At 38.6% G+C, this 26,478-nt stretch overlaps 1 protein-coding gene across 33 annotated transcripts in view; it reads right to left on the bottom strand.

Moving 5' to 3' along the window:
* Nucleotides 1-26,478, bottom strand: part of ARHGAP12 (Rho GTPase activating protein 12) — a 151,597-nt gene that overhangs the window by 19,246 nt on the left and 105,873 nt on the right. For 19 of the 33 annotated variants that reach the window (XM_065582862.1, XM_065582867.1, XM_065582873.1 and 16 more), the window contains 3 exons: nt 16,688-16,762; nt 10,970-11,031; nt 6,383-6,464 (listed from right to left, as the gene is read on the bottom strand). In XM_065582862.1, coding sequence (XP_065438934.1) covers nt 6,383-6,464; nt 10,970-11,031; nt 16,688-16,762 — 219 coding nt within the window. Of the gene's footprint in view, nt 1-3,401; nt 3,525-6,382; nt 6,465-10,969; nt 11,032-16,687; nt 16,763-26,478 lie in introns of all 33 variants that reach the window. The other 14 variants (XM_065582855.1, XM_065582860.1, XM_065582869.1 and 11 more) reach the window with 1 other exon arrangement.

The following is a 26,478-nucleotide window of genomic DNA, read 5'->3' as shown; positions in this document are numbered from 1 at the left end:
CTTAAAAAATACTAATGGCGTTACTAGACAGGCAAAAATACACCCTTGTAGAATATAGTAAAACCTCTCTCTGGTGTACTGACGGAATGTTGGTTTTTAAGGAATGTTTCATAAAACCCAATTGATTTTACAATTAAAATTTTACTTAAAACATTTCCCTGTAGTATTTGCAACACAAACACTGCTGCACTGTGCAAGTTCACAGAAACAGAAAGCAATTTCACTGTCTAATCTAATAATCAAACACTGAATAACCAACATAAATTGTGAAAGATTGAGAAGTACAACCCACAAGTGTCCTTCACGCAAATGGGAAAAACCATTCAAACTTTTTCTTTTTTCACTCTTTTCCTGATATCAGCACAACCACTAGTTTCCTTGTTAAACAAGGAGTGTTGCATTGGGTTTTATGAAACAATAAAATAAAAATTAAAAACACACTGATTAGGTTTTACTGTGGTACATGTGTAATGTAATAAGTCTTAAATGGAAAGCTGAACTTTCACTAGAGTTTCACCCCTTATCACTCAGCTTTTATTTCCCTTTTAAAGGGTCTGAACCTGTGGTCTTCACAAAACACAAAAGGTAATTTTGGGCCAAAAAATTAATAATCAAAATTTTAATTAGCCAAAAAAGGGAAAATTAGAAGTGAAGTGCAGATGGCATAGAAACTCAGTGCCATACCATCACTGAGAGACTCCTGGCTCCAGACTAATGACCTAAACGTTTTGTCTTTCTAAAAAGGTGATTTGAATGTTTGTGTGGAGTGCTGATTGACTGCTCTGGAGAAAAAAATCCTCACATTAGCCACAGACCAGGAACCCATGGAGAGTTCAATGCAAGCTTCTCCACAGTGAATCTACTAATATGCCTCAGCTCTATTCAGGAGGAACCACCTTTAGGATGACAATGGTTCAGTTTCCATTCCCATTTAATTTGTGTCCTCTCTGCTGAGACTGTCAGCAATGATGTTTGTTAGTGCCAATGGTTCTGTACCATGGATACTGTTCACCATGAACAGAGCAGGAGCTTTTCAAAGGCAAATAGCAGTTGGGTAACTAATTATTATTTGTGGCTTTACAATCTTAGTTTATGGGAAATTATTCAAACACTGTGGGGACAACAGCTATATGCCAAACAGAATGACCACTTAAAATAAAAACACTACCTCATTTCATATGCGCCTCTAAGCAGCCATCCAATGATAAGAAAAAACATTTAAAAATAGTTTTGCAGCAGTAGCCAGAGGCCTTGCTCAGGATCAGGCTCATTGAGATAGCTGCTGTACAAGCACACACAAATACAGGATACCTGACAACCACCTAGGCCAATTCAAACTATCAACTTAGTCTGGTAATATATGAAATGAAAATTCTCTCTCTGAATCATTCATTTCCTAACACACGCTGAACTTTTTTGACTATTATTTTTTTTTAATCATTTAAATGAAAGGAGGAGGGATTTTACTGTTTTCTTTATTTTCCCAACAAAAGGATAGAAGAAAAGTTTTTCAGTAAGAATTTGTCTTTAAATTAGACAGACCCAATCCTCCAGAAAGATTTTATGTTCCAATTAGAGATAGTGCCTTGTAATTTTATTCTTTAATTCTTTTACATACACAGTTGCACAATACTGGTAAATTATGGTATAGTAGATAGTTTTAATAATATAAACATATTTAAGAGATCTCAGATAATGTAGACTTTTAGTATAGGTTGACAGCTGAACATTTCAAAGCAGTTTGTTGTATTTTAGTAAATCACACAACTCAGATTTTCCCAGAATATTTATTAATTTTGTCTTATTTGTATTACCATAGTGCCTAAGAGCCCCTATCATGGACTAGGGCTCCATTGTGCTAAGTGTTACAAACAGAACAAAAAGCTGGTTCCTGCCTGCACTGAGCTTACATTAGTTGGCAGTGGATAGTGCAAAACTTTTGGTACCAAGCAGTTAAGAATCAGGCTCTCATTCTGCAACTAAAAGTCTAAATTTCTTCAAGAATCAGTTCAGATTCTGAAAGAATGTACAAAAATCCAAACCACATAGTCACTCATGTATTCAGGAACAACAGATGGTAAATACTTATGAGCAATCTGGACCTAACATTTCATGCATTCAGCAGCACATTTTGATTGACAATGGAAAGGAGTTTACATTAGTTTAATTTCTCTTATTATTTTGCTAATTAAACATGCACAGATGCATTTATATTGTCCTATTGCAAACCCCACCAAAGAGATCAATCAAAAGTGATTGCCACAAGTGAGATGTTGTCAACCATACCAAATCTCAAGTAGCCTGACAACATTTAAAGTTAACAGCCTCTTTCCCTTTCCTTTAAAGGCACTAAAAGGTTATTGCACAACTATGGCATCACTTTTTTGGGGGGGGGGGGAGGGGGCAACATTTCTGTCCATCATCATCAAAACATAATGAAAGTATGCCCACCAAAGCTTATGCCCAAATAAATTTGTTAGTCTCTAAAGTGCCACAAGGACTCCTCGTTGTTTATACTGAAAGTAGATTTTGAAGTTTTGCATTTTAAAGATTTAAAAGCTTTAACCTTTTTTTTTTAACTGAATTTTGCAGAACTGAAGATAGCTCAAATGAGCCAATTACCATCCCTTACAAACTTGCTAGCTCAACAGTAACATTTTAACCTACAAATATTTGATTCTTTTCTGAGAATACAGCATTTCTATATTGTATCCACAGTATACCAAAGAAGGCTGTCTTATTGTATGTAAACTGGTATGGTGTTTTGCATCCGTTTTCTGCATGCTGTGCAGTAAGACATCCTTGACATTTTCCTCTTATTTCAGCTGCATTATATGTCCCATGACACATAACGTGACAAGTATGCAGTCATGAGATCATTATGTATTTCATTTATAGCTAAAATTGACAGATTTCAAACAGACCATTCAATCAAATGCATATAAATATCTTCCAAACATCCTAAATTAGTTGCATTGTTAGAAAGAATTAGAGACAGGCCCTAAAAGCTATTAATATACTATATCATGCTCTCCATTAGTCAAGATACTAGTGGTTCCAGTGACTGGTACAATGTGGATTAGAACTCCAATACCAATGAAGTGGATTATTTTTGTATTTAGTTCCATTAGGGTGATTACAGGATTATTGGAATATACCTGTTAAGGTTGTATAAGGTAAAAATTAACGCATTTCCAAAACACACACACACACACACACACCACAAAAAACCCCCACAGATGATACAAAGAAAACATGAAGCGTTACATAAAATGGCATGAAAATTACTTCAACTCAGTTAGCAATTCTTGGTAAAATGATGTGTCTTTCAAATTTATTTTAAGATACTGATAGTGAATAAAGTAGTATGGTGGCAAGAGGCATGTAACAGGAACACATACAGTGATAGCTGAAACAGGATCACAGTTTACATAGGTGACAGCAGGCCGACCACTGAGAGCATTTTTCCAAGAAGAAAACAGCGAGAGCAGGAGCTCAGGAATTAAGCCCCACTGGCAAAATGACTTGGTGAGAAAAAGGAAGAAAAATGATGAAGTCATAAAGCAATGCACAAGAGAAAAAGCAAACATCAACCACTAAACAAATCTTTTCAACCAGATGATGGGGACACTAATCTTGGGTCTTAAATAGGATTCAAGTGAATCTTAAACATGATTGTACAACATGCGTTTAAATATTCTTATGGGTTATTTCTGAAGGGTAAGAGTTTACAAATGACTGATGAGTAGTTTTTAAAATATTGTATTCATTTTTTCATTGTACAGGGAGAGCAGAAAAGTGCATAAGATGTATAACAGAGATATACAGTCTTTGAAAACAGACACTCCCCCTTGATAATTTAAAGGCTAGTTTACACTGATCACACTGTAAATATTTTTCTCATTTCCAACTCTGCATTCCTTAAGGTACTAAATAGAAAATCTTTTACCATATCGTGGACAAGATATATACTTGTATTTAAATTAGAGCGGTGGTTCCCAAACTTTAACAAACTGTGTCACAGAGTTTAAGACCAGACAGGACACTATATCATCGGGTCTGACCTCCTGTATCTTACAGGCCATCACACTAATCCCAACAATCGAAATTAGACCAAAGTATTACAGCCCACAGGAGATTAGATATGTCCCACAAGCAGAGAATAGATGCACCAGTGTGTGAAGCCCATGAGATGGTAGGGAAATAATTAAGTGAGATATACCTAGATAATCCTGGTAAGTGACCCAAATGCTGCAGAGGAAGGCCAAAAAACCCCAAGGTCACTGCCAATCTGACCCAAGGGAAAATTCCTTCCTGATGCCACATATGATCAGTTAGATCCTGAGCATGCGAGCAAGAACCATCCAGCCAGGCACCCAAGAGAGAGAGACTGCTTGGTGCCAACTCAGAGACCTGGCCCTCTCCGTCCAACCTCCAGCCGGAGATTCTCTGAATTGATTTGGAAGATTACAGTGTGCGTTATACTTTTAGCTTCAGAAACCTATAAAAATGATTAGAGGGTACCAATAACAGCAATGTGCTTTAAAGGGGAGGATCATCTTTATACATGACAGAGACTGAATATCAGAGTTCTCATGATCATCTGTAGTGAATATGCTATTCTATAAAGTGGATTGGTGAAATTAAGCTAATTAGATTCCAGTCAGCAATGAAAGGGAGAAAAACTAAAATCTGTATTCTTGTAAAATCTAATCACTCACTAATCCAAGCATTTCCCACTCCCATGCTCACCTTTCCAGATTCTCCAATATTTCTTCAATATGCCATGTTATTAAATTTATGTAAAAATCACATGCACTGCACAGAAAAGCATTTAAGTATTTATATGTACCTGATTTTTTCCTTTAAAATATAAATGCTTGTAGATATGTCTTCTACCCAGTATTAGAATGATTATAGATGCACAAGTCATTTAACATTTGTTTCCTTTATCCTTTTAAGTGTTTCAAGCTCACTTTCTGTGCTTCGTCAACCATGCTTTCACTCCCTCCTGTTCTTTCAATTCATTCATATTGTGTGAACATCTCATTAGGTCACTAGGTCCACTCTCTATCATATCCCAATATGATTAACATTGCCTCATTCCTTTTACTCTTCATTTTGTTCTTCCTCACCCTATTTTTTCCTCTTTCCTTCCTATCATCACCTCCTGGTCCATCCTAGTAGCTTCTCTGTCCTTACCTATTCTCATTGTGCTTCCTGCAACCATCCACTCTACTGCTACAGAGCAATAGAATGGCAAAAAGGACAAGATTTCTGATCTCTGAAATGAAAACAGTCCTTCAGAAAAATTGTCATTACCAATTTGCTGCTCATACAGTGTGAAGCAGCAGAGGGTGAATCAAGCAGAAAAAAGTTCCAGAGAGTATGCTAGAATAATAGCACATGCCAGTCAAATACAGCTGCTAGAATTACAATCTGTTTATCTAACCATTCATTAATTTTCAAATAGGACTACATATATATTTAATATAAGAACTTCAGTAATCTTGTACAAAATCTAATATGGAAAGAAAATGGATAGCAAGACATTTCTGTGATGTAACTGGATATATACATAATCATTGAAACAATAACTGTTATTCAACTTGGTGTGGATATAAATTTGAAGACCTTTCAGTCTCAGGATACCCTTAAGCAATGCCTTTTGTCTATTGGACATACTGCATGTGAAAAAAATATTTCTTTCAACATTCAGCATAAAACAAAATTCAATAAAGCATGGATTGTAACATGACAAAAGCTCAGTAAGTGTTCTGCCTTCTCCCCCAGCCCTTAGATTGCTTCACACACATCGGGAGCATAATCTATGAAGTACATACTCACTGATTCAGTTCTTCCAGTGTAATAATTTGAGCTTTAGCATTTCCTTTATTATTTAATTTTATGTATTTATTTCAAACTTACCTCAAAGTGTGAAAAATCTGTTCAAGCTACTAACTAATCCATGAACCAAAAAACACACAAAAAACAGACCCAATTCAGAAACACATTGGTGAGAAACAAATCAAGGACATATTTGGTCTGGAGCTTCTTCTGCAACATGCTGTCTTTTTATTCAATTCTGACAAACTTGAAGACAATTGAAAACCCTTTACGAGTTTCTAAAATAGTGCTGATAAGAATGTATCACAAGATTTTTTTGGAACACAGAAAAGAGTATATTTGGTTTTCTTCTTATCATTCATCATAATTGACTGCTACACTAAGCTATTTTCCCCCTCCCTCCTTTTCCTTGTTTTGTCATTTTTTGAATGATTAAGTACCTTTTTATATAGATTCTACAGATAATTGCTAGAATTTATTGTGCTTAATCTGATCCACATTTAAATAAAGCAAAAAGATGGGTTGAAGTGCTTACCCAACTAGTTCCAGTTCCTTGGGTTTTAGTAAACAATAACGATGAACCTTGTAATACTGCCCATGAAGACATCCAGTTCTTTCTGCAATTAAAATACTGACATTTATATTTGTTTGCAGATAAAATTAAACTACCTCACATTGTCCATCATTGCTAGAATGCTGACTGGTGTGTTAGCACAATTAACTATATATATATTCATTAGTGACATTAGTAAGTCTTTTAATTGCTACTATTATATTTGTGATGGGGAACATGTGTTAATAGCCCCAAACTGGCCATCAAAGTCTAAACCAAACAGAGCTATTTAGTAATGAAAGCCACCAGTTTCACTAGAAGAATCACAGTGTATAATTATGACCTCAAAGATGCTAATTTAGCATGCCCAAACTGCAGGGTATTAAATAGGTTATGTCAAAACATTGCATAATCATGAGACTGACTGATCATGGTACCTCATACCTACACAGGATGTAAATGTACCACATTTGATATAATACACTAATTTTTATTTGGATTGAAAGAATATTTGTTGTGTATTTACAATGCAGAAAAATTTAAGTCCATTACCATTTCTGAACACCTATTCCCTTGAGGTAAAACACAAAAAATCTTAAGTAGCCATGTCTTCTAGTCTTATTGCCTAAGTATGAAATAATAATAAATTGCTTAGCAAAATAGACAGGATGGCCATACTGCTTCTTTTTAAGCAGAAGTCCATAAACCTAAATGGCTATACTAAACCTATCTGCATGATTTTCAAGGGCTTCTTTGGAACAAAAAATGTAATATTGCATCTGAGTCTAAGCAAGACACTAACATTCACAACATTCCACATTTTAAATTAGACTAAAGGAAAAGTAGACCTGAGTTAAGTAGAAAGTATTTTTACATTAATGCAACATTTAAAACAAACAAACAAAAAAAGGTAGAATTCCAAAAGTAGTCTCATAACATCAAACTGTCCATACTACAACCTGTATTTTTATTCCTATTTATAATTTAAGTTGCCATCTGTGGAACTAAGCAAAAAGTCATAGCAATTAAAGATGAAGACCATCACCGAGGCCAGAGGTAAGATTGAGCCAGTACTCTGCGGTATATCATACTGATAATTCTTTGGTGGCCAACTGGTTTCTGAAACATTTCAGCTTTAATTTTTTAAAAAAGTTTAGTTTATAACGCTTATATCTGAAAAGAGAATACTCTGAATGTGAACACTGCAATCTTATTGATGCCACACATGGATAAATTATCACTCTAAGTAATGTGAACTGCCTCACTCCTCTCAACTCCAACACTTAACTATTTCACAGCTGATCAGTTTCATCCAACAGTAATACATACCCCAACCTCAAAATAGCACTCTAACATAAAACCTTAGCCAATTGACCTCATATGCCTTCGCATCAATTATATCAACAAATCAGCACATGCTGAATCACTTAAGGTTTTGTTTTAGAGTGCAAGTTTGATGAAGTTGGGTATCTACTGTTTTGGAGTATCTGTTGCAGGTGGAAATGAAAGCCTTAAGGAGTATTGGAGTGAGTTACTGACTGTTGTAGGCAATAACGAAGTGGAAAGGAATGCACAAGAAATTTCCATGCCTTTAAGGTTTTGGGTGGACACTGTCGCAATCTTCACAGTCACAAAATGTAGTTTTTGTTTATTTCCTAGATATTTTTAATGCATTTTTGATGTACCTCAGCAAATGGCACCAGAGGCAGGGAGAACAAGAGCTATACCTGCCTGGAAATCAGAGGGAGAAACTGACCTTCCCAAAGCTCCTCCTGTGTTGACCCTCCTGAAAATTGTGAGAAACTGTGATGTGCCTCAGTAAATTCTTTGTGTCTAACATTTTATCACCATTTTAAAAGTTACTGAGACTAAGTACACCAAAAGCAGCCCTCTGTTTAGCAGTGACAGCATAACCTGTCAGCCGGAGGGAACTTTACTAAAGGAGTCACTTCCCAACACACTCCATGGCCTCTCATGGACTTCTAGAACTTGGATACAGCCAGATGCAGTTGCAGCACTAGGGTGCATGTGCTTGTATTACACCAGCAGATCTGTTTATTGCTCTCCCCATTCCCTGATGGAATGAAGCATACTTCTCAAATTTCAAATATGCCAGTGGAGGACAGTTGCAAGAGTGATGGCCACCATGTTGGCCAACACAAAGGATTAAATCAATGACCTCCACAGCTAAAAGCCTTTACAACTTATCCTAAAGAGTCAGGCTCTCAAGCTGTCACAAACTCGCATCCTCTGTGGATTTGGCACAAAAAGTGACAACACACTGACCAGTGAGTTACACAAGCAAAATATGTGATAAATAACTGAAACGTGTATTTTAGGATTCACATCATAATTTACAGATCATAGTTTAAGTACCTACTTTTAAAGTGGTCTATTCACTGTGCAAGTCACAGATAATCATACTAACCTCTCACAGATCAGCAGCAGGATATGAACCTCTTGACCTTCAGATCCCTTACTACTAGAGCTACAGGAGTAACTGCTAAAGCCACCATAGACCTGCCTTTGGAGGAGGACTTAACACTTTCCCAATGGGTTACACAACTGTTTACTAGTCAGCAGTAAACGGTTAATGATCCGGAATCATGGATTCTCTCTCTACCTCTGGGAAAGGAGTCTGGTGTTATAGTGGTTAGAGATAAAAAAGCCAAAATAGGGTTAGTCACTTTGAAAGTCAGCATAGCGCAGTGGATAAGATTGGGTTTTTTTCAGAGATCTAAGTTTTGTATTGGCAATGACATTGTATAAACCAGGGGTCGGCAACCTTTCAGAAGTGGTGTGCCGAGTCTTCATTTATTCACTCTAATTTAAGGTTTCGCGTGCTGGTAATAAATTTTAACATTTTTAGAAGGTCTCTTTCTATAAGTCTATACTATATAACTAAACTATTGTTGTATGTAAAGTAAATAAGGTTTTTAAAATGTTTAAGAAGCTTCATTTAAAATAAATTAAAATGCAGAGCCCTCTGGACCGGTGGCCAGGACCCGGGCAGTGTGAGTGCCACTGAAAATCAGCTTGCGTGCCGCCTTCAGCACGCGTGCCATAGGTTGCCTACCCCTGGTATAAACTCTCTAATTTAATTGAACAAATTAGGGTGGGTGAATGTTTGGCAGCTCTTCATTAACTGTTCTAGGTTGGGGTTGAGGGTTGTTGTCAATAAGGGTAGTGAAATTTAAACAGCATTTAGAAAAGGTGAGATTTGAAGTCCTAGTCTTCTCTTTCCCACCTCAGGAAGCTTTCCTCTAGGCTTCAGAGGGTATTTGGTGAAGGAGTCACACTGATAGTGTTTGCACAATGATGATTTGTTGTTAAATTAGCCTTGGTGCACATTTTCCATTATGGCTAAAAAATTATAAAATGCTCTCTAGATTAACACTACTAATGTGAAACCGATACTTGAGGAATCAGTACGAGGCACCACAATATAGACAAAGGAGAAGATCCCAGAGTGCTCTAGATTTCTTGCAAAAGAGATACAAAGGAAAATGAGACAATCCTGTTGGGAAAAAATTGCCAAAAGTGGTAATAATATAACTTCTTATTCTTTTTGTATGAATTCATTTTTCAAACCATGAAAAATTCAAATAGTGTTCCAAGTTCATGTTTTGTTTTTTTGCCATTTCAATGAGATTTTTACAAAATAAATGGTTAAAGCTCCTATTAAAACTGAACGCTAGTGCAACCTCAACTATAGTGCAGTTATAGCACAGCATCAAAATACACCTCACACCAGTCTCTTTGAAAGTGTTTTTTTTTTAAAGTGCAAACGAAAGATGAAAGTGGTAATCAAACTTGTATCCACAAAAGAAATAAGAATACAGACCAGAACATCTCCTCTCCTATGGGGTACAGTGCTAGACAAGATAGCTAGAGGCAACAACTGAAGCTTCTCTCTCCTCCAGGGAATACAACTACTCTTGGAATGCAGGAGAAGAATTAGTACAGTGTTGATTAAAATTTAAAATTTGCTTTGTTATGAAAGTCACACTTCAGTTCTATAAAGGAAGACTTATTTGAAGGGAAAACAAAAAGAAGAAAGTTCTAGTTAAATTGCTAATGCCATACACGATTAATACCTTTCATCATCATATTCCTTACCAGTCAGTTTAATTGGTATTTGGAAATGAACAATTTGGATAATTACCACAAAAACTGAGTAGGTGAACCTGTGGATTGATTAATAATTGCTATAGCCTCACAATATCGCACCCAAATGGAGTATGAATGAGCACTTTCAACTAAAGCAGGATCTTATCCAGAGTCCTGACATGCCATAGTCTGTCTTGTCAGAAGTCTAGGATCTTTAGTCTACTGACAGAATCACACGTTTAGCTTTGGGGTAGGGAAAATGTTGTTCCAAAGAGAAACTGGGGCAAAAATCACTCAGAAGTGTTACAAATTCTATCCAGAATAAAGAGGTTACAAAAACTGATTAAAAGTTCTACTATGAAAATCCTAATATCTGCTATTGCATATTTACTTTGATAAATAGCAATACACAGAGCTAGAATATGATGATCAAGGAGATATAATTAAGTGTAGACTTACCGGACTTTTTTCCCATTTTCTGTAATTTTTGTTACGTTTAATAATCCATACTTCTCTTGACCCTGTAGGGCAACAGACATTAGACAAAGAATAAGACATTACATTTATGAACACGGGCCTCTATATTCCTGTTCATCAGTAACACCACTGAATAAGCATTTGGCAATAAATATTTTCACTGATATGACACTTGCAGAAATTGTATTATGTTTAAATATATGCATAGTGATGAAAACAAGATGACAATGGAAGGTTCATCATTACCATTCAATAAGTGGGAAGCTGACCCTATTCAGGGCCGCACGTACTCTGTTGCAAACTAATTTCTTTGACCGTCTGGGGCAGCAGACTGGAAATTCTGTGGCAGCTTCATTTTAAATTAAGGTTTGTAAATGAAGGTCGTTCTACACATTGATGACATACTGTATGCCCTCTCTTAAAATGATTGGGTTAATTGAAGACAAACCAGCCTTAACTCTGAATTCTGTCAGTTAAGAAGAAGCTTTTAGAAGTAATTTTAGCATTGCATTTTTAAAAAATATACTTTGCAGACTCAGTTAAAAAAATTTCCCACTCGTGTGTTTAATTTAGTTTAAACATAGGAAGTGAAACACTGCTTTGATGTCTCGTATATTATTTCCCCACCCCATGTACATTCTCAAAGATTAAAACAAAAACTGCTGTGCTATGCTTTGTAAATTAAAGCTCAAGAAATTAATTGGTCAGCATCTGCGTAAATTTGTAGATCTCTTGATGGCTGATTGATCACCCCACACAGCAAAAAAAGTGGTTTGCAGGTGCCATGGGGTTAAATATTTTCCGATGTTATGCAACATTAAGAACATATATAGGCATATTTATCAAATTCTCGGATAAAAAGTAAACTTTATACTTGTACTGTTTCAGACTTGCAGAATGAAGTAATAAATATAAATTCTGCTACTTCCTCCTTTGTTGTATGCAGTTTAGTTGTAGCCATGTCAGTTCCAGGATATTAGAGACACAAAGTGGGTGCGGTAATATATTTTATTGGACCCACTTCTGTTGGCAAAAGAGATGATGTTTCGAAACACACAGAACTCTTTTTCAAGTCTGGGAAAGGTACTCCCAGTGTCACAGCAAAATGCAAGGTACAGAATAAGAAGTTAGCACATATTGTAAGGGACATTCAAGGTAGAGTGGCATGTTAACACCTCTGCAGTCATAGTACAAAAAAGAGGGGGTTAGTGGGTTACGGATCATTATAAGAAGCCATAAATCCAGTGTCTGTTCAATTCATGATTTTTAATGCCTAGCAGAGTAATGAATTTAAGCTCCCATGCTCATCTTTTGAAAGTATTGTGTAGGTTTCCTTTAAAGATGAAAACTGATAGGTCAGATATACAGTGATTGCTTTGTGAAAAGTATTCATCCACAGGTGACAGGGTGTTTTTGTCTTACTTTCCTGTGAGAGTTCACTTGAGAGCACAGTGATTGACTGGTTTCACCCACACAGTTATTTGGGCATTTACTGCACTAGATGAGATAAAACCCAGATAATTCATATACCATATACCAGCAGTTCGCAAACAGGGTACGTGTACCTCTGGGACTACACAGAGGTCTTCCAGGGGGTACATCAACTCATCTAGATATTTGCTAAATTTTACAACAAGCGACATAAAAAGCACTAGCGAAGTCAGTACAAACTAAAATTGTATACAATAGCTTGTTTATATTGCTCTATATACCATACATTTGAAATGTAAGTACAATATTTATATTCCAATTCATTTATTTTATTATATGGTAAAAATGAGAAAGTAAGCAATTTTTCAGTAATAGTTTTGTATTTTTATGTCTGATTTTGTAAGCAAATAGTTTTTAAGTGAGGTAAAACTTGGGGGTATGCAAGATATATCAGACTCCTGCAAGGGGTACAGTAGTTTAGAAAGGTTGAGAACCGCTGCCATATACCACATGCTGTGATAGGACCCATAGATCTTGAAAAGTGTGTTGTCAGGTATGTCATTATTGTAGCAGTGGTGATACAGCTGCAGTTTTTGCATCTGTTGTTCTGCCAGAGTCTGGGGCTGCTTTAAGCTGGTGTGTCCTGGTCCGGGGGGGGGGGGGGGGGGGGCGCGTAGTTTGCTTCTGATGATGAGCTTGGAGAGGTTGGGGGGTTGTTGAAGGCCAGAAGAGAGGGTTCAGGACAGATTTCTTCCAGGATGGAGTCCCCATTGAGTATGGATGTAGTTTGATGATACCCTGTATGGTTTCCAATGTGCGGTGTTAGTTGACACCTAGGGGTGTATAGTGGAAGGGCATTTTATTTCTGTATCGATGCAGGCTCTCTTGGGGTATCTGGGTGACCCGTTCTACGATTCAATCCACTTCCCTGGTGGAGTGTCCTTGCCTGGTGAAGGGTGTTTTGAGTAAGTTAACATGCATATCCTGGGCTTTCTACTCAGAGCCTATTCTGTGGTTTCTGAGTGCCTGACCACAGATAACAGATTTCTTAGGGCATGGCTACACTTGCAGATGTAGAGCGCTGGGAGTTAAACCCACCTTCACAGAGCGCAGTAGGGAAAGCGCTGCAGTCTGTCCACACTGACAGCTTCAAGAGCACTGGCGTAGCCACATTTGCGGCACTTGCAGCAGCAGCATTGGGAGCAGTGCATTATGGGCAGCTATCCCATTATGCAAGTGACTGCAACATGCTTTTCAAATGGCAGGGGTGTGGTGGAGTGTGACAGGGAGTGTGTGTGTATGTATGTGGGGGGGGGAGAGAGTGGGTTTTTGGGGTGCTGAGAGTGTGTCAGCATGCTATCAGGTAAGTTCAGACCCCTCTCCCCCTCTCTCTCACTCACTCAAAGCAAACAGTAAATGTTTGCTTTTTCTTGGAGCTGATAAGCAGCCGGCTTCTCCAAAATGGAGCTTTGAAAGGGCATTTCCGCATTCCTGCAGCCGATTTCACAACAATGACCAGAGTGGCCATTTGACTTAAGGGGATTATGGGATATTTCCAGAGGCTGATCGCAGCGCAGTACCACAACACCCCGTTCACACTGGCGCCATGGCACTCCAGTGGGGGCGCAGCAAAGGTTATTCCACTCGCCGAGGTGGAGTACCAGCAGCGCTGTAGATGCAGAGTCAGAGCGCTCTATGTGCCTTGTCAGTGTGGACGGGGAGTGAGCTAGGGCACCCAGGGCTGCTTTACTGCGCTAACTCGCAAGCGTAGCCAAGGCCTGAGTGTGTTCATCAATGTATCTCAGGTGTATCATCGGTTTCATGGTGCATTTGTCCAGAAATTCTTCTTCAAGATGGTCCATGAAGAGGTTGGCATATTGGGGAACCATCCGAGTACCCATGGCTGTTCCCATGGTTTGGACAAGTGTTTGCTGTTGAATGTAAAATTGTGGGTGGAGATGAAATGGATGAGTTTGGCAATGTTTTTGGGGTGGATATCTGAGGGTTGTCCATTGTCTTGTAAATATTTGAGGCGGGCAGCTATGTAGCCGTGAGGGATGTTGGTGTATAGGGAAGTGACATCCATGGTGGTGAGAATGGTGCTCTGAGGGAGGTTGTTAATAGTATGGAGTTTGTGGAAGAAGTCAGTTGTGTCCTGGAGGAAGCTGGCCAAACCACTCATCATACAAAGGGCCAGCTTCCTCCAAGACACCATACAAAATTGAAAAACACTGATTTGGCTCAATGTTTTATTTTGATAATTTGTTAATGTTTCAGTTAGATTTTTACCAAATTTCATTAAAAAAAAAAAACACCTCTTACTATAATTAGCTCAAGTTTCAAAACAAATAGTTTCAACTTGAGAAACTGAAATTTTTCATTTTAAAAAATGTCAGAATGGGACATTTTGAGAATATTGAAGCTTTTATCAACATTTTTCAAGTGATGAAATTTGCAGGGAAGGGTAGGTTTTGACAACAGTTTCAGTTTCAAATTGACCTTTTTGTAATGCAAAAATGGTTTGCTGAAATATTCTAGAGCGGCTTGGGAAGTAGCATTTTCTTTGTAGCATGCCCTTTGTGGTCCGAACAAATCACAACTAATATTTGCATTTTTGCACTCTCCATTCAAACCTTAACGCTTTAATATTAATAAGGGGGACAACTTATTTCCTCCCCACAACTGTCAAACCTGCCTCTCCACCTTTTCAGTGTTATTAAGCAGGCTGAAACATGCTGTTGCTAGGTATATATGGCAGTACTATTGGAAGTGCATCACAAAAACACCTTTGCACCCACCATAGCTGTGCCTGCACAAAAGACATCAATCTTCTCAATGGGGAGGAAGACTCCAGAAGATTGAGTAAACTAAATAATTTCCTACTAAGCAACAGAAAGTGGGAGCGCTAATGTAATTTCCCATGTGAAAAAGGGATGAGAAGGAAGTACGTTAAGGATCAAGCAATACGAAAAGATTTACTTGATTTTGTGTGGATGTTTGAAAGCAGTGGAAAAACAATGAGCTGAGAAACACAGAATTTGCTGGAGAGGCAGTATTTTTCTCTTGTCTAGACCGGTAGAGAATTTACATAAAATAAATTTTTAATCATTCAAATACTGTGCCATATATAAAAACAATTATCAAAATAAGCAGTAGTGTTGTCTTAGTGCACAGGCAAACAAGCAATTCAGTTTGCTTGTAGGGGGAAAACTTAGTATATTGAGAGAAACTACCTATTTTGTTCTATTTAGCAACCTGAATGTTCATAAAATAGGAAATACAACACATCGTGAATAACTGTGGAATGATTAATACATGCCTTGGGTGCACTGAGAGAGATGAGACTGAAAGCATGTAGCCTTAAACCTCACGAGATAAATATTAATGACCATTAAACTTGCTTCAACATGTCTTAATGCTATCACATTATGGCTTTTCAATTGTGAAAAGGAAAACCCAATTGCTTTTCCCATTCCACAATTATTTCATACAGTTTCAAAAAACAAAAATGTATTTAAATTTAACCTAAACCCCAAATTGTTTAATACTCAGAACATGAAGTTGATGTTAAAAAGTTAAAAGTTGCACAGGTCACCACATAAAACCAGCTGAGTTCAAGCTTTCCTTCCAAAAGCTAAGCTCTTGCTAGAGAAGAATGCACACTACTGACTTTCATTACGTTTCCATAATTTCAGTTTCTCTTTTGCAAGACACCAATGGTAGCAGGGAGATCAGAAACAACAGTTGTAATTAACTATTACTGTTTACTAACAATAGGAAGTGCTTCACACCTTTGACCTATCAAATTGCCAGTTGAACAAAAATAGTGGAGATTTCTCTTTGAGATGCTAAATAACTTGCCATAAATTATTTATTCCACAAGCAAGTCCTAACTAAATACTTTGAAAAAAAATGTAAGCCATTAAAGAAAATCTTCCTATCCCTACAGGGACGTTGTGAAGATATTATTGTTTGTATAACATGTAAGCATGTTACAATCTCAAACGATAGGCATATGAGATACTGAATCCTATTCTAAGGGAAAATCATGCAATATTTTCTTTTCCAACATTATTGGACAGAGTCTAAATCCTAATGTGGGTACTTTTTAAATGTAATTTCAGAAGCCGATGCAAGCCAACTGAGAGAGAAAATCCTGATACACATTTACTTTGTTTAAAATCACAAGCAGACTTGCTGTCTTAAACTATCTAGTGCACTTGTTGCCTGGCATCTACATGTCTATTATGAGACAACTTGCATACTGACTGTGGCTTGGTGCTTTGGCGAGGAAGGAGAGGACTCATTTTCCGGACAGTTGGGCTTTGAAGCAGCTGGATATTCCTACAAGAAAAATAGAAGATGCAACTAGTTATTCTCTTTCCTACAATAATATTCTTTGTATTATTAATCCTGGAAAGAAAAAACGTAAGTCATTTTACAATCTCAGTCCTGGACTATGGATCGTTTTTTGAAGCATAAATAGTATACTGAAGTACTGATATTATAAAATTGTTAACTCAGACAGAGCTCCTGCAAGATTTACAGAATCCAAACAAACTGAGTTAATGTGGACATGTTTGCTGAAAAGGAATAGTAACACCATCTTCACTATGCCATATTAGTTTACAAAGATGCTTCTTAATACCATACAAAAATTCTGCTTACATTATTTTAAAAATTCACCTGTGTTGTCAAAAGGTAAATCATGTTCTGGATACTAATGTGTTCTGGGTGCGGTGGGAATACCTGGCATTAGGCAAGAAATGTTCAGAGGAAATACGCCAGTGCTTGGTTGGTAACTGTACAAATACAAAATTACTTTAACATGTGGATAATTATTACATAGATTTTGCTAAATATTCTGAAGTAATTTTAATTAAATTTCTTGTAATCAATGACTTGAAGTTTCTGAAAAAAGTGCAAGAGAATCAGGTTTACTGAATTAGGTATTAATTATGCCTCAAAAAGGGAAGTGCTAAATCTCTAAAGACCAGGGAAGTTATTCAACTGAAAAAAAAAAAAACCTGTTTCCTCTGAAGCTGTTTATAATCATTCTGCATTTGAAAAGTTGTGTGCAATTCTCCCCTACAGATCTTCAGTGGCGATATTTCATATAAGAGACATTGTTTGATTTTACCTGTTATTGACTGAGATTCTTTTTCTTATTCACTTTCCCAGGTACTTCTCCAAAGGTTTGACCAAAACCAGATTAGTGAACTGTCTCAGTGCACATTTAATATTAAAGCATTAGTTTTTCCAGGGGCATGCATAACACTCATGTTATAAATGTTTGAAATCTCCCCGCAAGTCTAACTATAGTAGTAGCATGCTAGCTTTTTTACAATAATGGTCACGAAGGGCATTAGAGTTGTCGAAAAAAATCTGAATAATAAAATTCAAGTTTCCTGATTTTACTTCACTCCTAAGGAAAGACACAAAAATCTCCTCTGTCACACAGAAGTGTAAATGTGGACAAATATGTACAAACACCATAGTGCGTATTGCCCGTTGCTGCTAGGCACTGAGCAGGTACTGATTGACATTGCTGAGTTATAAATTGTGAAGTTAATTTTTGTAGCCCACTTGGTGACCTATACTGCTGCTGCTGCCGCCGCCCACTTCAAGTGCTCCTTTGACTTCACAGAGAAAAGTAATTTTGTTTTTTTCCCAGAAATTATTTCCTAGAAGTTGGATGTGTTTCAGTAAACAGTGATCTGCATTACTATCTGCACCTACCAAGCTAAGTGCATTTTAGATTGAGGATATAAAAGGAAAAGTTATTTTCCCTGTTAGTGCTATGAAATTTTAGGTGGCCTTTTTTTTAAATTTGAACAGGAAAACTCCAATGCATCTGATTGTGGGCCACCCCAACCACCTCCCATTCCATCAAAGCCAATGCAATGCCACGATAGTCATCCATCCACCCTCCAGTGGATACCTCAATGATCTGAACAAGGGTTGTGATATTTTCAAATTCCACTTTCCATTCAATGTTAGCTTTTTGCTCCTCTCTATATTTTCTTTCCTCAGAACATTTGTACTTTAGCATAGAGACTGCCGTTTTTGTAGAGCATTTGCAAGTGCATACTGCCTCACCAGAGCATGTAGTAGGCTCTTACAGCCAGCCATAAGAGCTCACTAGGTGAAAAGGAATTAAACTATTGGCTCAGACTGAATATACATTATATAAGCAATGCCTTGAAATGCCTAATGCAGTGGCTGTATCACCTTTCAGGGATGGTCTAGATAATACTTAGTCCTACCATGAGTACAGGGGACTTGACCAGATGACCTCTAGGTCTCAAGGTCCCTTCCAGTCCTATGATTCTATGATCAATCATTTCCTAGCTTGTTTTGAAAGGATAAGTATGGGGGAAAAGGAGGTGGTGTTGCATTGTACATCAAGAACATATACACTTGCTCTGAGGTCTAAGAGAAAGTGAGCAACAGACCTACTGAGAGTTTCTGGGTGAGGATAAAAGGCAAAAGAATAGTAGCAATGTTATGGTGGGGGTCTATTATAGGCCACCAAAACAAGAAGAGGAAGTGGATGAGTCATTCTACAAACTGGTAACAAGATTAACTAATACATGAGCGAGTATTAATGTGGATTTTAACTTCCCTGACATCTGTTAGAAGACTTTTACAGCACAGCTTAATATGTCCTGCAAATTTTTAGCATGAGTAGGGAATAACCTTCTGATTCAGAAAGTTGAGGAAACAAGAAGGGGGTCATTCATTTTGGATTTGGTTTTGACCAACAGGGATGAAGTAGTTGCAAACGGGAAGGTGGTTGGGAACTTGGGAGGACATGATCATCATCTGACAGAATTCAAGATCCTATGGAAAGGAGGACATGAAAACAGCAAAACAAGGACGTTAGACTTCAAGAAGGTGGATTTCAACCAACTCAGAAAAATAGTAGGCAAGGTTCCAGGGAAAGACAAATTAGGAAGAAAAGGAGTCAAAGGGGGCTGGCAGTTCCTAAAAGATGTGATACTAGAGGCTCAACATCAAGCTATTCTGACGCACAGGGAAGATAAGAAGAGCCACAGGAGGCCATGTGGCCGCACAAGGATCTTTTTATCTATCTAAAAACCAAAAGGGATACATACAGGAAATGAAGGGGGGGGGCATGTCACCAAGGAAGTATATACAGGAATAACGCAAGCATGTAGGGACAAAAATCAGGAAAGCCAAAGCAAAGAATAAGTTGCAGTCAGCAAGGAATGTTAGAGACAACAGGAAGGGGTTCTTCAAACATGCCAGGCAAAAGGGAAAGATCAAGGACGGTGTGGGTCAGCTGCTCAATGGAGAAGGTGAACTGGTAACAGACTATGTTAGGAAGGCAGAGGTGCTAAATGCCTCAGTCTTCTCACAAAAAATAACATGTGACCAGACAACTAGCGAAGTTACCATAGACAATAAAGGGGAAGGGATGCAAATCAGGATAAGTAAAGAACGCATTAGAGATTTTTTGACCAATTTGAATAAATTCAGATCAGCGGGGCCTGATGCTATTCACCTGAGGGTACTGAAGGAATTAGCTGATATAATCTCGGAGACACTGGCAATACTGTTTGCAAACTCATGGATGACAGAAGAGGTCCCAGAAGACTGAAGAAGGGCTAAAATAGTGCTCGACTTTAGAAAGGGGGAAAAGGAGGAGCTGGGGAACTACAGACCAGTCAGCCTGACTTCAATATCTGGGAAGTGACTAGAGCAATGTATAAAACATTCAATTTACAAATACCTGGAGGATGAAATGGTAATAACTAGAAACCAGCATGACTTTACAAAGAACAAATCATACCAAACCAGCTTGATTTTCTCCTTTGACAGGGTAACTGATTTGGTGGATAGTGGGAATGCAGTGGACATAATATACCTGGACTTCAGCAAGGCTTTTGACACAGTCCCACATGACATTCTGGTAAGTAAGCTGGAGAAATGCGGGCTTAGTGGAAATACCATTAGGTGGATGCATAATTGGCTAAACAATGCATAGAAAGAGTAACTATTAATGAATGATGTCAGGATGGAGGGAGGTCTCAAGTGGGGTTCCAGAGAGATCTGTTCTGGGTCCAGTGTTGTTTAACATCTTTATTAATGACCTGGGTGTAGGAATACAGAGCGTGCTGATCAAAGCTTGGGGCGGGGGCGGACGGGACGTTTTGCCAAAATTCTGGAGGATAGAATTAAGATTCAGAGGGATATTGATAAATTGGAAAACTAGGCTACAGACAACAAATTGAAATTCAACATAGACAAATGTAAAGTGCTACACTGAGAAAAGAAAAACCAAATGCAAATACAGAATGGGAGATAACTGTCTTGGCAGCTGCCCTGCTGAAAAGGATCTGGGAGTTGTGATTGATCACAACCTCAACATAAGTCAAGAACGTGATGCTGTGTTGCAAAAAAAGCAAATGCAGTTTTAGATTGCATTAATAGAGGTATACCATGCAAGTCACGGGAGCTGATAGTACTGCTCTACTCGGTGCTGGTTAGGCCTCAGTGGGAGCATTGTGTCCAGTTTTGCTCACCAATGTACAGAAAGGATGTGGAGAAACTGGAAAGGATCCAGAAGTGAGCAAACATGATCAAAGGGATGGAATGCAAGCCATATGAGCAAAGGCTGAAGGAACTGGATATGTTTAGTTTGGAAAAGAGGAGATTGAAGTGTGACATGATAGTCTTCAAATACTTGAAAGGCTGCCATAAAAAAAGTATGGAGAAAAGTTGTTCTCCCTTGCCACATAGGGCAGGATAAGTTCAAACTACTGCATAGCAAATTTAGATTAAATCTCAGGAAAAACTTAACTCTAAGAACAGTAGGACAATGGAACACACTGTCTAGGGAGGTTGTGGAAGCTCCTTCGATGGAGGTTTTCAGAAAGAGGCTGGATAGCCATCTGTCTCGGATGGTTTAGACAGAACAAATCCTGCATTTTGGCAGGCGGTTAGACTAGATGACCCTTGCGGTCCCTTCTAACCCTATGATTCTATAAACATTTGTACTAGTCGCGTTTAAAACCAGCGCAAGATCTTTGTATTTGTGTAGCTGGATTTGAGTCAATCTACAACAATCTCTCTCCAATGTGAACAAGCTCCTGCGAGTGTTCCTTTTTTTTACTGGCTCACGCTGTTTCACCTAGTTCCACTCTACAAAATAGTGCCCAACTCTGTTTGGTGCTATGAGATAGGTGCATCAGGAACCAGAGAATACAATGGTACAACCACAGCCATAAGGCAGACTGAATGTGGATGTGCCAAAATGGCACAACACCACCACTGGTGTGTGCATGGCAAAACCAATTTATAAAACATTTTATTTGCTCAGTGTCCTGCAACAATTTCCTCAGTTAGTATAGACACACCCAAGGACAACCCAGTGATAACAAGAAATCTTACTCTAGGAGAGGAGTCTCTGGTGAAAAACAAGGTCTACAAAATTAAGCCTAGAACCAACAGAGCCCATTAAAAACATGTCAGTAGTCCTGATTTGGCTGGACCATCCCTGAGTTTTGAAATTAGACCGAAAACAGGATTTAGTGAGGTGGGCTCTTCTATAGGCTAAGACAGGGGTCCCAAACGCGGTGCCCGGGGGCGCCATGGCGCCCGTCGGGGCATCTAAGTGCGCCCGTGTACTGGCTGGCGGACGAGCATCCGCCGAAATGCCGCCGAGAAGCAGCATCATCCAGAGGCGTCACCGCCGAAATGCCTCCGATTTTCGGCGACATTTCAGCAGCGACGCCTCTGGATGACGCTGCTCCTCGGTGGCATTGCCTATTGACGTTGCCGCTTGCCGACAGCATTTCGGAGGATGCTCGTCCGCTGCCACAGTCCTCTGTGGGCCGTCATCTAGCACCCACCAGACGAAAAAGGTTGGGGACCACTGGGCTAAGATAAGCATCTAAAGGTAAGTCTGCACTGCAATAGAAAGCCCAGGGCATGGAGTCTCAGAGCCTGGGTTAGTTGACTTGGGCTCAGGCTGAGGGGCAAAAAATTGCAGCATAGACATTCAGGCTTGGGCTGGAGCGCAGGCTCTGGGGGACCCTCCAGGTCCCCGAGCCCAGGGTCTAGCCTAAGCCCAATGTCTACACTCAATATTTAGCCCCGCAGTCCAAGCCCAAGTCCGCTAACCTGGACCAGCTGAGGCTGTGCTGCAAGTCTTTTATTGAAGTATAGACTTACCTTAAGTGTCTGAATGCTTTTAGAAGCCGTAAGTCACTGAAAATAAGATTCACCAGAATGCACACTCCCCCAAACTTCCATGGCCCCCAGGACCCAGCTTAGGTGGAGAATGATCTCAATATTGGCAAGTATGTAATTGGTGACACATTGTCAAGAACATGGCAATATAATGGACTACTATAGCTCTTTGGACAGAGTCCTCACATCAGAGATAGAGAATTGCCACTTCCCAGAGAAGCAAAGATTAAGAGATTCAGTCTAATAGAACTTAGATGAAAAGTGCTACTGAGGTGATTGTTCACTATCAACCACAAAATGCTTCCCAGAGGAGGATAAGCACTTCTGTGCTCATTTTGTTTGTGTGTGTGACAGTGCCACAGAATCAGGCTTCCTAACACCAATGTGGTGCTCTACCTATTGGACCACACCTTTTCCCTCAATTACTAGTTCTATATATAGTTGAGTTGTTTTTTTTCAGCAAGTTGAATAGTGATTTGTTTTTGCTTTGTTTTTCAATATTCAACTTGCTCCGTTGCGAGGTTAAAGTAATAATTTAATAAAAGACCAAATGAAATTAATAACTTGCAATATTACCAATAGATTTTTAAAATTCAGGTTTATTGTTCACTACTTATGTTTCCTGTTTACTTTTTGTATTCCGCAGCTTTGAAAATGAAAATAATTAGCAAAATTTTGTAATATCTGTTCTTTCAGTGTGTGAAAGCACTTGCAGGAATCAAAAGTGTCCTGGTTCTTCCAGTCATTGCTGAAATCTTTACAGAGTTAAGTGCTGAGTGTCCTAAACTGACTTCAGTGGGAACTGAGAGCACATAGTACATCTAGCCTTGAAGCACTGTCTATACTAGGAAAGTTTCTAACCAGTTTTTAAAACAATTCCATTAAATTGTTTCAGTAAAAATGTTTCAAGCTGTCCAAAAACCTTGCCCACACTAGGGCACCAATTGGATTTATAATTAGTTTGAACCATTTTTTATCTTGGGGAAAATCTCTCCAACATAGACAGGAAGTCTTTGAATTCCTAATACTGATAAGATTTAGTTCTACACTGAAAAAACATCAAATGGATGTCACGTGTTCACTTTGATATTTAAAACACTATCAAACTGACAGGTGTAAATTATTCATGCAGGCCATAAATGGCTATACCTTCTTCATTATGGGAATCAAACAGGCAAAGCTGTGATAGAACCCTTCAGGTCAGGGATTCTTGTATTTATAACTTGTACGGTACCAAACACATTATTATGCTTTAATTATTTAAGTGTCTGTCTGAAGTCAGTATCACTAATATTTACTTATTCCATGTTTTTTAAAAAATAAATATATTGTAAACATATATAATGCTTTCAATAATATCTACCCAAGGAGAACATTATACCCTATATTATAGTATCAAATGGTTTTAAAACTATATAGTGTTGGTATATTTTATTTTGAAATAGCTGATTGTTTCCCATTTTCTTTCAAACTCGTCCAAGTTCTGTATTGTTCTTACCAAGACTTGCTCCATTATAAGGTTTATTCTGATCAGTTTGAATTATACTGTCCTTTGTGATCATGTTCACGGAAGCAGACAGCATGGCCCCGCGGGCAGGGAGAGAGGAGACAGGGGTCTCCCTCTGTGCGCTGTTCCTGCCTGCAAGCATTGCCCCCGCAGCTCCCATTGGCCAGGAGAGCTGCTTGCAGAGAGGGGCAGTGCACGGAGCCACATCCCATCCCATCTCCCTCCCCTCCCCCCCACTCCCGAGCAGGGGCGCATTGGCCCCTTCTGGGAGCAGTGTGGGGCTGGGGTAGGCAGGGAGCCTGTCTTAGCCTCGTTGCGCCTGCTGCCAACTGGGAGCCGCCAAAGGTAAGTGCTGCCCGGCAGGATGCCACACCCCAACCCCCAGCCCCCTCCCAGAGCCAGCACCCTATACCCCAACACTCTGCCCCAGCCTGGAGCCCCCTCCTGCACCCAAACTCCATCCCAGAGCCCGCACCCTAACTCTCTACCCCAGACTCTGCCCAGAGCCCCCTCCCACTGCAAACCCCTCGGCCCCAGCCCAGAGCCCACACCCCTTCCCGAACCTGAACCCCCTACCCCAGCCTGGTGAAAGTGAGTGAAGGTGGGGGAGAGTGAGCGACAGAGGAAGCAGGGGGATGGAGTGAGTGGGGCGGGGTAGATCCTAGGTTGCCCTTAGATTCAAAAAGTGATCTTAGGCGCAAAAAGATTGGAGACCACTGATCTATGCCATCAGGAATTTGGGGGGGGGGGGCGCAGATTTAACTATAGTATACAGCATTTGCCAATTTTAAGAAGTATTAACATTTAATACAGAATTGTGTGTAGCACAATCTCCAACTTGTACTTTACTATGTTACTTTTGCTCAAGAAGTTTGTGTTAACTGATATGACCATATTGCATGAAAATTACATTCCTTGTAATTTAGATTTATTGTTTATTGCAAATTATATAATCTTGAAAAACTAAAGCTCATGGGGATTAAAAAGAACTAGACAGTCCACAATTTCTGGAAAAATATATTTTTATCCATCCATCTTTTATCCATGGCTTTTGGCTAATTTTTATGTTTAAACCTTTATTCCTAAGAGCTATGGTAACTGTGGAGTTCCCTTCAGTAAGCTTCATTAGTATTTTATAGGCTGATATTAAGATTTATTAAGGTCAAAGGGTTTATAGCAGACTTTTCAATAGGATGCAGTTCCTGCAAGTCTTTTTAATATTGAAGTATTTTAAAAAGTTGCTTCTGAATTGCAGGTAGTACAGCCAGTTCTTGTTTCAAACACCTTTTTGTTATAGATATAGGAAGCCTGCTATTTGTGAACGATTATTTTGTAGTCTCTTTTGAGTCCCAATCTTGCCCACATTTGGAATATGGGATCTATGAGTCCTTGTGGAAAGCCTAGACCTCCTACTACTGACTATTTTCTATTGTGTTCAGAGAACTTTCCTAATCTTGAACCAGACCTTGTATAAAGGGGATGTACCGTGGCTGGGCCATATAATAAATTTCTTTTAACAAAATAAAGTTTTCAATAAAGTAACACGGGCAGGTGAAAATTGTTTGATTCCAAGACAAGTGCTACCCATTGGCTTCCGGGCACGGTGTGTATTCTAATTGGGTAGTCCAATAGTACTTTTTGAAGCCAGGCAATCCAATACATTCTCCCTCTTTTGGGCACCTGAGTTTACTCAGTTTCTGGAAGAAAGCACTCTCTTTCAATTAAGAGAGAGAATGATTTAAAATAAAAATACATCTGTATGAAGTTATAATATTCTAAACAGCATATTCATTTTTATTACAGTCACTCTACTCAATAGTAATGCAGAACGTTTTCCATTTAACAAGAGCTTCCTTAACATTTGTAATAGCAGTTGCCCATTTATGTTTATACAACTATGGAGATCCATATTCCCAACTATCTAATTTTCCCCTTTGCCTTTATTAAAGGGAAATTTTCAGCATGGCCCCGTGGGTAGGGAGAGAGGAGACAGAGCATCCATTCCAACTGATAGGTATCAGATTTTAACTAGTTTATTTTATATCCTCAGTATTGCAAAGTTACCCATGATTTCCATTAAAATCCTGAGACTGATTGCTCTGGCTGAATTTTGAAAGCTAGAAACTCATCAGGATACAATGCTAGTTTCATTTCTACTCTATTTATATTGATACCTATAATTTACTGAAAGCATCTTATGGTAATAACTCAGCTATTGCTAAAATGAGATAAAGGGTATAGTGGGCACACTTGTCCTTTTAATTTTACTTAAGATACGTTTCTTTATATTTTGTTAGGTGCTAAAAGAACCTAATTGAGGGGGACTATCAACAAT

This window comes from Chrysemys picta, chromosome 2, assembly GCF_011386835.1.
Source record: "Chrysemys picta bellii isolate R12L10 chromosome 2, ASM1138683v2, whole genome shotgun sequence".
Classification (NCBI taxonomy): domain Eukaryota; kingdom Metazoa; phylum Chordata; order Testudines; family Emydidae; genus Chrysemys; species Chrysemys picta.
The sequence above is the reverse complement of the archived record's forward strand: the minus strand, read 5'-3'. Positions and strand labels throughout refer to the sequence as shown.